At 49.3% G+C, this 11,441-nt stretch overlaps 1 protein-coding gene across 3 annotated transcripts; it reads left to right on the forward strand.

Moving 5' to 3' along the window:
• The first annotated feature begins 1,322 nt into the window (after nt 1-1,322).
• On the forward strand, nt 1,323-7,928 carry LOC133339341 (zinc finger protein 570-like). 3 transcript variants are annotated; one of them, XM_061547467.1, is made up of 3 exons: nt 1,323-1,383; nt 1,948-2,028; nt 4,183-7,928. In XM_061547467.1, the coding sequence occupies exon 3, from the start codon at nt 4,196-4,198 to the stop codon at nt 5,507-5,509; it is 1,314 nt and encodes a 437-aa protein (XP_061403451.1). In that variant the 5' UTR covers nt 1,323-1,383; nt 1,948-2,028; nt 4,183-4,195; the 3' UTR covers nt 5,510-7,928. The 3 variants fall into 3 exon arrangements, with proteins under 3 accessions (XP_061403451.1, XP_061403449.1, XP_061403450.1); XM_061547465.1 differs by having other exon boundaries at nt 4,186-7,928; XM_061547466.1 differs by lacking the exon at nt 1,323-1,383 and having other exon boundaries at nt 1,392-2,028; nt 4,186-7,928.
• Nucleotides 7,929-11,441: the final 3,513 nt, after the last annotated feature.

Raw genomic sequence — 11,441 nt, forward strand, 5'->3', positions numbered from 1 at the left:
CGTTCCATTTGTGCAAAACCTCTCCATTAGTCCAGACTTATATTGTCATATAGGGCAGTCTGCACACAAATGCCACCCTCTCTCAGCATTTCAGACAGCCACTCACAAGGGGTGGCTACTTCTTCCAACATTTAAGACACAGCAGCCTCTGGAGGGTCATACCCACTTTGCCCCATAACGTTTTCTGATGGATTTCTCCTCCCCAAAGATCTCACATAAATGCTTAGCAAACATTCAAGCCTGTTGCTGGGGGTCAGAGATTGGATCAATCTTCTTTCCCCTCAAGATGGTGATAGGTGTGGTTCTGCGAGTAACCTTCTAATGGAATTAAAGAGTGATTTGTGATCGTGGGCTAGGCAAGATGTCATCTCCACAGAAACCTGCGACCACCACTCATCCTTGCAGCTCTCTGAACCTCTGAGCGAAGTCTGAAGTAAGCCTCATTCACCGACGTGAGATGCTGTAGATAGTGGGAGTGGGCCTGTCGCTTTTTCTCAGCCAGCCAGAACATCTCCTTCAGCCAAGGGTCTCTGAGGTTTGGACCGTGTAACCAAAGCAGTCATTGCAGCTGCATGAGCCACAGCCATAAACTTTGCCTATTTCCCTTCAGCGTCAGGAGTGGGAGACGATGTCAACCCCAGCTGCCATCGATGATGAATTTCTTGCGAGCTAAGACAAGGCCACTGGTTTTGAATGGGGTTCCTAGATGTACACCCACCACTGGAGTGGAAGAATGGCAGGTGCATCTTACAGTTGACAAGCCAATGGCCAGTGTGCAGAGGACCTGCCTGGTAGGTCCTGGTGTCAAGAACATGGGCCTGCACCTGCTGTTCCATCACTATATAGTCCAGCAGATGACCGGACGTGCATCCATTATGTTGTGTGGATGATGTGCCGATGCCAGACCGTGGTTGGTAATTACAAGCCCATGGGCTGCACAACCACAACAACCACCAACACAACCACAAAGACAACCACCAACACAACCACCACCTCCACAACACCCACCACTACTACCACCACAATCACAACTACCACCACCTCCACCATACCCACAACCACCACTATCACCTCCCCAACTACCACCACAACCATTACCATCACACCTCTGCTCAGAGACTCACCGAGTCGAATCCTCTTCCTGGTTCAGGGGTCGTCTCGGGACGTCTCTGGTGGCGTTGGGGAGGGAAGTTTCCGATGACGTCACGAACAGGGGGGATGTCTCCTCTATGAACGTCGCGAGCGGGGGAGAAGGCGTATCTGCCGACGTCACGATGGGGGAATGCCATCTGCACAGCCCCTCCCCTTTCTGACGTCACGAGACGACCCCTGAACCAGGAAGTGGAGTTGGGGAGTCGACTCCGGTGGTTGTCTGAGCAAGAGGTGCGGTGGTGATGGTTGTTGTAGTGGTGGTAGATGGTGGTGGTTGTGGTGTTGTTGTGGTGGTGGTAGATGGGGAGATGGTGTTTGTTGTGGTGCTTGTGGTGGTGGTGCTTGTGTTGTTTGTGGTGGTGCTGGTTATGGTGTTGGTTGTCATGTTGGTTGTGGTGGTGTTGGTTGTGGTGCTTGTGGTGGTGGTGCTTGTGGTGGTTGTGTTGTTTATGGTGGTGGTTGTGGTGTTGGTTGTGGTGGTGGTGCTTGTGTTGTTTGTGGTGGTGGTAGTGGTGTTGGTTGTGGTGGTGTTGGTTGCGGTTGTGGTGGCGCTTGTGGGAAGCGATAGTGTAGCGGTTAGCGCGCTGCGCTACGAACCTGGCTACCTGGGTTCGATTCCCGCTCACGGCCAACACCAGTGACGACTATTTGCACCGGTTGTGGTGATGGAGATTATGGTGATGGTGGTGATGGTGGTCGTTGTGGTGGTGGTAGTTGTGGTGGTGATGATGGTAGTGGTTTTGGTGATGGTTGTGGCGGTTCTTTGTCTACTTTCTGTGTCCTTTTTATCCTCAGCCCAGCTTATACCTTTACTGCACCGCGGAGAACGACGCTCAAGACTGAGTCCTTCGCTGCTGCTGTTGTCATTCTGCCCTGGTGCGTCCACATAATCTGTCCTAAGTCGACTAGCGATAGCTGCGGTGTGAGTCCTAGGGTGATGTCAACTCCCTCGCCTGGTATACAGGAATGCGTGGGTTCGATCCCGACCCCCTGACACCTGCTGCTGTATATTTGGAGGTTGCGTCTCTCTCTCTTATCATCATCATGGTGATTAGGAGATGTTAACTATTCGCCTGCTATACAGGAGTTCATGGGTTCGATCCAGACCCCTTGACGCATACTTTGGTATATTTGGAGTTTGCGTGTCTCTCATCATCACAATGGCAAGGAGACGTTCTCGCTACCTCGTCAGATATACTGACACTTGCTGTATATTCTATGGTTCTTTCGGTAAAGTCACGTAGTTAGAAAAAAAAATAAAAAAAAATACAAATGAAAATAAAGTGAATACAAAATTATAAACATATGATGTATCGATCGCAACACAAGTGGTCGTCATCATCTCCCTGTTTCTGATGATGACTGCTTGTGTTGCGATCGAAACCTCGTGATATTTTAATTTATTTTTATTCACTTTATTATCATCTTTATTTTTATTTCTTTATTTATAATTTTTTCTATCTACGTGACTTTACCGAAATAACCATAGAATATACAGAATATGAATTCCTGCAGTCACGAAAGTTTTAAGTCAAAATTTAACCTGTATATTTTGATTTTGCATGTCTCTCCCATCATCACGGTGGCTATGTGATGTTAACTACCTCGCATGTTATACAGTAAGTCGTGGGTTCGAGCCCGACCCTGATGCCTGCTGTATATTTAGAGTATGTATTGTGTGTGTATTAGTTTGTGTAATGTGTATGTAGTGTATATTATGTGTGTGTAATATATATGTACATTGTGGGCCCTGTGTGAGTGTAATGTGGATGTACAGTGAATATTGTTTGTGTAATGTATATCTACAGTAAATACTGTGAGTGTAATGTCTATCCTTCAGTGTATATTGTGTGAGTGTGTAATGTACATGTACAGTGTATACTGTGTGTAATGTGTGTACAGTGTATACTGCTGTGTGTATTTACAGTATATACTCTGTGTGTAATGTGTATGTGCAGTGTATACTGTGGTGTGAGTAATTTGTGTGTACACTACGTGTATTGTGTGTGTATATACTGTGTGTGATGTGTGTATGTACATTGTATATTGAGCGTTACTCATTGGTTCTTTCAGTAAAGTCACGTAGAAAAAAATAATAATTGAATACGATGTTTCGATTGCAACACAAGCAATTGTCATTAGGTAAGATTGAATGAGAAAACAAACCTAGTAAACTTAGATATAGAATGTAATGCAACACAGAGTCAGCTAACATAACAGTCAACACCCTACCTGGTTGATTACGTTCTTCCAAAGATTGCTAAATTTGAGAGAGACAAAACACAGACACGGAGACACATAGACAGACACACAAGCAGAGAGAGACTCACACAGAGACAAACAGAGAGAGACACACATAGGCACACATAGGCACACAGAAACAACGCCTATGTGTCGAGGCCTTAAATAGAAAGGGGGGGGGGGGGGTAGAGAACAATGAGAGAGTTGTGTGGAATTCCTTCCCATAGCGGACGGACGAGCTAGACACTGGACTTCTAAACAACCAAGCCCATAGTGGACGGATGAGCTAGAGACTGGACTTCTAAACAAACAAGCACGGAGAAAGCTAATTTAGTAAAATTAGGAAGTGTAATGCAATGCAACACAGAGAGTCAGTTAACACACAGTTAACGCATTGCCTGGTTGATTACGTTCTTTCAAAGATTGCTAAATTAGAAGTTAAGTGTGAAACAAACAAGAACGGCAAATCCTCCCCGTAGAGGTGGTTAAAACTAGATTAGCTTTCGTGACTGCAGAAATTATTCTTTGGTTAGCCGACTGTGTTGTATTGCATTATATTTCTAAGTTTACTAGGTTTGTTTTCTCATTTATTCGTACCTGATGATGATTGCTTGTGTTGCAATCGAAACGTATTCTATTATTTAACTAAATTTCTTTCTACGTGACTTTACCGAAAGAACCAAAGAGCAATTCATGCAGTCACGAAAGCTTCGAATCTAGTTTTATATTGAGTCTGTAATGCGTATGTGTGTCACGCACACACGTGCGTGCGTGTAAATGTACACCCAGCAGAATCAACGACATGCAGCAGACGCCCAACACGCAGCCAACCGTCGCCAGAAGCCACAAATATGAGGAGCAGCAGCAGCAGCAGCCACGTGACCCTGACACCAATAACCAGCCTGAGAACCCCAATCCGCACTCCAAACCCCGGCCCGTTGCTGCCACCATCACTGCCAAGAAGAAGAAGACCTTCCAGTGCCCCGCGTGTGCGAAGGCGTTCAAGCAGTCGTCGCACCTCCAGATCCACCTGAGGTCCCATACGGGCGAGAAGCCCTTCGTGTGTGCCGCATGCGACCGGCCGTTCCGGCAGCTCGCCCACCTCCAGATGCACCTCAGGACGCACACGGACGAGAGGCCGTTCGCATGCTCCCTATGCAGCAGGGCGTTCAAGCAGTCGGCGTCCCTCGGCGTCCACCTGAGGACGCACACCGGTGAGAGGCCGTTCGCGTGCGGTGTCTGCGGGAAGGCGTTCGCTGAGTCGGCGCACTTCCGCAAGCACCTGAGAACGCACACGGGCGAAAGGCCGTTCGTCTGCACCGCGTGCGGCCGGGCGTTTGGAGAGCGTTCGTATCTGCACAACCACCAGCGGACGCACACGGGCGAGAGGCCGTTCGCGTGTGGCATCTGTGGGAAGGCTTTTGCGCGCTCTGAGGCCCGCAGGAGGCACGAGAAGATCCACAGGGCGGCGGAGATAGAGCTGGAGACGGCGGCAGTGGCGATGGAGATGAACAAGGCGACGGTGATGGAGACGGAGAAGGCGACGGCGATGGAGACGAAGAAGGCAGTGATGATGGAGACGAAGGCAGCGATGGAGACGAAGAAGAAGGCGGTGGAGACGAAGAAGAAGGCGGTGGAGACAAAGAAGACGATGACGAAGGTGGTGGTGATGGAGATGAACAAGGCGGCAGTGATGGGGACGAAGAAGGCGGCAGTGATGGAGATGAAGAAGGCGGCGGTGATGGGGACGAAAAAGGCGGCGGTGATGGGGATGAAGAAGCCGGCAGTGATGGAGATGAAGAAGGCGCCGGTGATGGGGACGAAGAAGGCAGCGGTGATGGAGACGAAGAAGGCGGCGGTGATGAAGATGAAGGTGGTGGAGGAGTTGAGACAGGAAAGCCAAGTCGCCGCTTCGAGCCAGCCTGGTGCACGGCGAGAGCCGGAGAACCACGGCACCGTCTGTTTGGCGACGTGGCCGACGGTGAAGGTGGAACGCATAGAGGTGGACATGGAATGTGGCGGCGGTGGCAATGAAGAGGCTGAAGAAGAAGAGGTCAAAAAGGTGGCAAATTTGAAAAATGAAGGAGTGACGGTGAAGTGCGAGGGGGAGATGTGAAAGACGACGAAGATTTGGGGGGGGGGGGGCGTTACCTCCTGCTGGACTTTACCTCGGGGTAGAGGTGTGTGCGGTGGTGTTTGGAGTGTAATGCATGGTGGAAGTGGTGATGATGGAGGTGGTGGAGGTGCTGATAATGGAGGTTGTGGTGATCGTGGCGGTGGTGTACAGTGCAGTGCAAACTCGTAGGTCTGCTTGAGAAGCCACAAGCTTGTGCAGCAGTGCTAAGCTGTGTGTTTACAGCAGTGCTTAGCTGTGTTTGCAGCAGGTTGTGTAGCTGTGCGTGCAGCAGGGCGTAGCTGTGTGTGTGTTCAGCAGTGCTTAGCTGTATGTGCAGCAGTGTCGCTTTTATGTGAAGCAGTACGTACGTGGTTGTGTGTGTGGACCTGTGTGTTTTATCAGTGTTGGGCCAAGTGCTCTTAGTAGCGAGTAGTAGCAGCACCTATGAAGGCCGGCACTGGCACACGCAGAGGGTGGGTAGCCAGCACCATGTTCGGCTGCCTGTCTCCCGAGTGGCGATGTTTACTTATACACCACCGCAACCAGGTACTCATTTGAGGCTGAGTCGACCTAGGGGAGGCCCAGGACAGGTACAGAAAATCGTCACTGGTTGTTGGTGGCCATGAGCGGGAATCGAACTCGGGTCATAGCTGGGTTCGTAGCATAGCAGTGCAGAGCTAACTGCTATTCCACTGCTCCCCACAGTCTGGTCAGGCTATACGGGGTATCTTTGTCTTTGTAGCAGTGTGTACATATCTTGAAACTACTCTAGCACGTGCGTAGCCAGTCGTACTAATCGGTAGGCACTAGCGGTGTGTTCTATTAGCTGTTCTGGGTGCTCACTGCTGCTGCTGTGCTCAAGTGTTCACCAGTGGTGTCAAATGTTCACTTTTGTCGGTGTTTGTGGATGAGGACAGGTTTGCATAGGGGCTGTGTGTGTGCATGTGGGAATACTCCATGGTGGGGAGCGGCAATAGTGTTGTAGCGCTGAGCACTACTATACGAACCCAGCAAGAGACCCGAGTTCAGTTATCGCTCACGGCCACCAACACCATTGATAGTCGTCTGAACCGGTTCTAGGACTCCCTCTAGGGTCGACTCAGCCTCAAATAAGTATCCGGTGCGGTGGTGTGCAGTAAACATCTCCACTGGAGAGACAAAGGTGGCCGAGTGTGGCACTGGCCACCCACTCGTCTGTATGTGCCACAGTACCGGCCTTCATTGGTGCTGCTAGCTAACAGAACTTGCCCCAACAGTCTGTTATGGGCTATATGGGGGGGATCTTTGTGTGTTTGATTTAGTGATGGGTGAGTAACTGATAATACCTTTGGAATGCTTTAACGTTGTCAGTTGGTCCAGTCGGCCAGGACAGATGATGTGTAGACAGAGTAGAACACAATAACCGCCACAATAACAACCACCACCAAAACCACTACGATAACCACCGTCACAACAACCACCACAAGAGCTACCAACACAACCACCACCGCAACAACAACCACTCCAACAACCACAACAACCACCACAACCATACTTCCACCTGGCCAATGGGATCGAGTTGAGTGCTATTCTGAGTATGCAAATAGATTTACACGCAGTAGGGACGAGTGTGGACTAGTAGGGATTAGTATGGACGAGTATGAAGTAGTAGGGATTAGTGGGACCAGTAGGGAATAGTATGGACTAATATGGACTACGCGTGTATGTGGATTTTATTTTTTTCTGGGGGTGTGGCTATGCCTATTTACACACATAAACACTCACAACATACACACATCACACTGCAATTGCACACACATCACATTCACAAGGTACACACATCACACTCAAAGTATACAAACATACTCAGTGTACAAACCTCACACAACATACACCCATCACACTCCATATACACCCATCACACAGTGTATGCACATCACACTCACAACATACAGCACACTCACAGCGTACACATCACAGTTACTGTCCATAATCAAACTCACAGTGTACACACACACTCAACGTACATTACGCTCGCAACATACACAATTACAACGTATTCGCATCATACACACAACATACACATCACACAGTATATACACAATGCACACATCACAAACACAATGTACACACATCACACACACACACAACGTACACACATCACACACACAACGTACACACATCACACACAACGTACACACATCACATTCAAAACATACACATCATATTCACAGCGTACAGACATTACACTAAACGTATACCACACACAACGTACACACATCACACTGTACACACATCACAGCGTACACACATTACAATCACCACGTACACACATCACACACAACGATCACACACACAACATACATACATTATACTCACAAACTCCCCTTAACTTGGTGAAGAGCTAAAAAATAAAATCGGTCAAACCTCTTCAAATCCATCTGAGCATCACCGCCTGTTTTTTGCTCCCCAGTAGCTGCTGCCCATTTATGTCGCGATAATGAGGGAAATAAGTATTTGATCCCCTGCTGATTTTGTACGTTTGTCCACTGACAAAGAAATGATCAGTCTATAATTTTTATGTTAGGTTTATTTGAACAGTGAGAGACAGAATAACAATAAAAAAAAATCCAGAAGAACGCATGTCAAAAATGTTATAAATTGATTTGCATTTTAATGAGGGAAATAAGTATTTGACCCCTCTGCAAAACATGACTTAGTACTTGGTGGCAATACTCTTGTTGGCAATCACAGAGGTCAGACGTTTCTTGTAGTTGGCCACCAGATTTGCACACATCTCAGGAGGGATTTCGTCCCACTCCTCTTTGCAGATCTCCAAGTCATTAAGGTTTCGAGGCTGACGGTTTGAACCTTCAGCTCCCACAGATTTTCTATGGGATTAAGGTCTGGAGACTGGCTAGGCCACTCCAGGACCTTAATGTGCTTCTTCTTGAGCCACTCCATTGTTGCCTTGGCCGTGTGTTTTGGGTCATTGTCATGCTGGAATACCCAACCACGACCCATTTTCAATGCCCTGGCTGAGGGAAGGAGGTTCTCACCCAAGATTTGACGGTACATGGCCCCGTCCATCGTCCCTTTGATGCGGTGAAGTTGTCCTGTCCCCTTAGCAGAAAAACACCCCCAACGCATAATGTTTCCACCTCCATGTTTGACGGTGGGGGATGGTGTTCTTGGGGTCATAGGCAGCATTCCTCCTCCAAACACGGCGAGTTGAGTTGATGCCAAAGAGCTCCATTTTGGTCTCATCTGACCACAACACTTTCACCCAGTTGTCCTCTGAATCATTCAGATGTTCATTGGCAAACTTCAGACGGGCATGTATATGTGCTTTCTTGAGCAGGGGGACCTTGCGGGTGCTGCAGGATTTCAGTCCTTCACGGTTTTCTTGATGACTATGGTCCCAGCTGCCTTGAGATCATTGACAAGATCCTCCCGTGTAGTTCTGGACTGATCCCTCACCGTTCTCATGATCATTGCAACTCCACGAGGTAAGATTTTGCATGGAGCCCCAGGCCGAGGGAGATTGACAGTTCTTTTGTGTTTCTTCCATTTGTGAATAATCACACCAACTTACCTTCTCACCAAGTTGCTTGGCGATGGTCTTGTAGCCCATTCCAGCCTTGTGTAGGCCTACAATCTTGTCCCTGACATCCTTGGAGAGCTCTTTGGTCTTGGCCATGGTGGAGAGTTTTGAATCTGATTGATTGATTTCTTCTGTGACCAGGTGTCTTTTATACAGGTAACAAGCTGAGATTAGTAGCACTCCCTTTAAGAGTGTGCTCCTAATCTCAGCTCGTTACCTGTGTAATAAAGGACTTCGTCACGCACTGCTTGGTCTCCATTGCTCTTTATTCAGCTTCTCCCTCGCACCCCGCTGGTCCCGACAGCGGACCAGATGCTCCTCGCGCGCGCCCCGCACGCGCTCCCTCGTCAGTCCTTCCGCTCCTCCACTCCGCACACCGCTGGCCGATGGTGTGCCGAAGCCCCATTCAGCCACGTGGCTGATGGTGCGGATTCCCTCCGGCCACCCAACGTGGTCCCGCTTCGTGACTACCAACCCGGAGCCCTTCTGGGCTCCCACCTATATCCCCTTCACCACGTGACCCTGTCTCCTCCCTCTCACCACGCCATTCCGAACCTACCAGATCCGGCCTCCTCATAGTGCCCTGCTGGCTCCGCCCCTAGGCTCCGCCCCCACCCACCTCGCTTCTGATTGGACCCGAGGTGAACGGCGGGCCTTCCCATACTGGGCTCCGCCCCCCAATACCTCGAGCCGTATGATTGGCCCAGAGCCCAGCAGCGAACCCCGTTTACACTCGCATTACACCTCTATAAAAGACACCTGGGAGCCAGAAATCTTTCTGATTGAGAGGGGATCAAATACTTATTTCCCTCATTAAAATGCAAATCAATTTATACCATTTTTGACATGCGTTTTTCTGGATTTCTTGTTATTCTGTCTCTCACTGTTCAAATAAACTTACCATTAAAATTATAGGCTGATCATTTCTTTGTCAGTGGGCAAACGTACACAATCAGCAGGGGATCAAATACTTGTTTCCCTCACTGTAACACCCCTCCTTGCTGTGTGATCATACTTCGCCGAATCGTGGAATACCTTTTTTTGCCAGTTTCAAAGTATGGAAAGTAAGAATAGGTTTTGCCCTTTCTGGCAATACAACAGGTGGTGTTAAGATGTTCAACCACAAAATAGATACCTTTTGCAAGGAATCAAGTCTAAATTAATCATTCGTACTTGTGAACATGCAAAAAAACATGCTCTGATATAAGCATTGTCTTTAAAACGGATTGTCTTAAACCAGACAGCCTTCTTTTTGGCCTAGTCTTACGAGTGTCAGACCAAAGAACAACCCCAAAAGGCGAAGAGTACCAAGACATTGCATGTGTAAACGAGATCTGACGAGGTGTAGAAGAAGATAAAGGTGTAAGACCTTTATTTAACAGTTAACGAGGCTTCCAATAAAACAACGGAGTTACATTGTCTTGGTCTTTGTCCCAGGCAAACACGTCTATTGCCAGTGAGGCTCCCCTTTTATATCTCCCTCGCGGTCCTAATTCTAAACCACCTTTGTTCTCTTGCTACAGTACCCTAATTAATTATCACTTCACCACCTGTTTCCCTTCCTCTCCGGATGTTAGACATCCTGCCATCTGTTCTCTTTCTAATTTTTCTCAGCAGCTGTTTTTTCTTTCTATAAAACATCCCAGCTATAACAATTACTGCAATAGTAGGGGACTTTTACTGCATTGACAAGTGCTTTTCAGACAATCTTGGCCTTACGTAAGAAATTAATAAGCCTATGGGCTATGGGAATGCACAAGATAGAAGAATGCTTTCTCCCCTGACTGCCATCTCACCCTGAGGCACGGGTATTACGAGGGATACCATGTGGTCACAATCATCTCCTAGGGGCATTGGAGGGGACCTCAGGACCCCAGTTGCTTCCTGTGGCCCTCCCGGGGGCCTTGGAGGACCAAGCAACCTCCTCTGTCCATCCAAGAAGGGCGCGGGGGCTCCAGCAGCCTCCTGCGGCTCTCCAGGCGGGCCACACCGGCACCAGTGGTCTGCTGGGGCCTTCAAGGGGGGCCGCACTGGCCCCAATAGCCTCCTGTGGTGCTCCAGGGGGATTGTGGGGCCTCAGCGATGCCCTGCAGCCCTCCATGGGGGCTGCGGGGGTGCCAGTGGCCTGCTGCCATGCAGGGGGTCCGCAGCGGCCCTAGCGGCCTCAGTGGCCTCTTGCGGCCCTTTTGGGGGGTGTGCGGGACCCAGCTGGCTCCTACGGTCTTTCAGGGGGGCCAAGGCAGACTCGAGGGGCCGAGGCAGGCTGAGGGGCTGAGGCAGGCCCAGGGTCCGAGGCAGGCCCAGCGGCCTCCTGCGTCCTGTCAGGGGGTGGCAACTTAGACCCCAGCG

Source organism: Lethenteron reissneri, unplaced genomic scaffold (genome assembly GCF_015708825.2).
Source record: "Lethenteron reissneri isolate LAM-NWPU_2019-01 unplaced genomic scaffold, ASM1570882v1 scaffold_1845, whole genome shotgun sequence".
In the NCBI taxonomy this organism is placed as follows: domain Eukaryota; kingdom Metazoa; phylum Chordata; class Hyperoartia; order Petromyzontiformes; family Petromyzontidae; genus Lethenteron; species Lethenteron reissneri.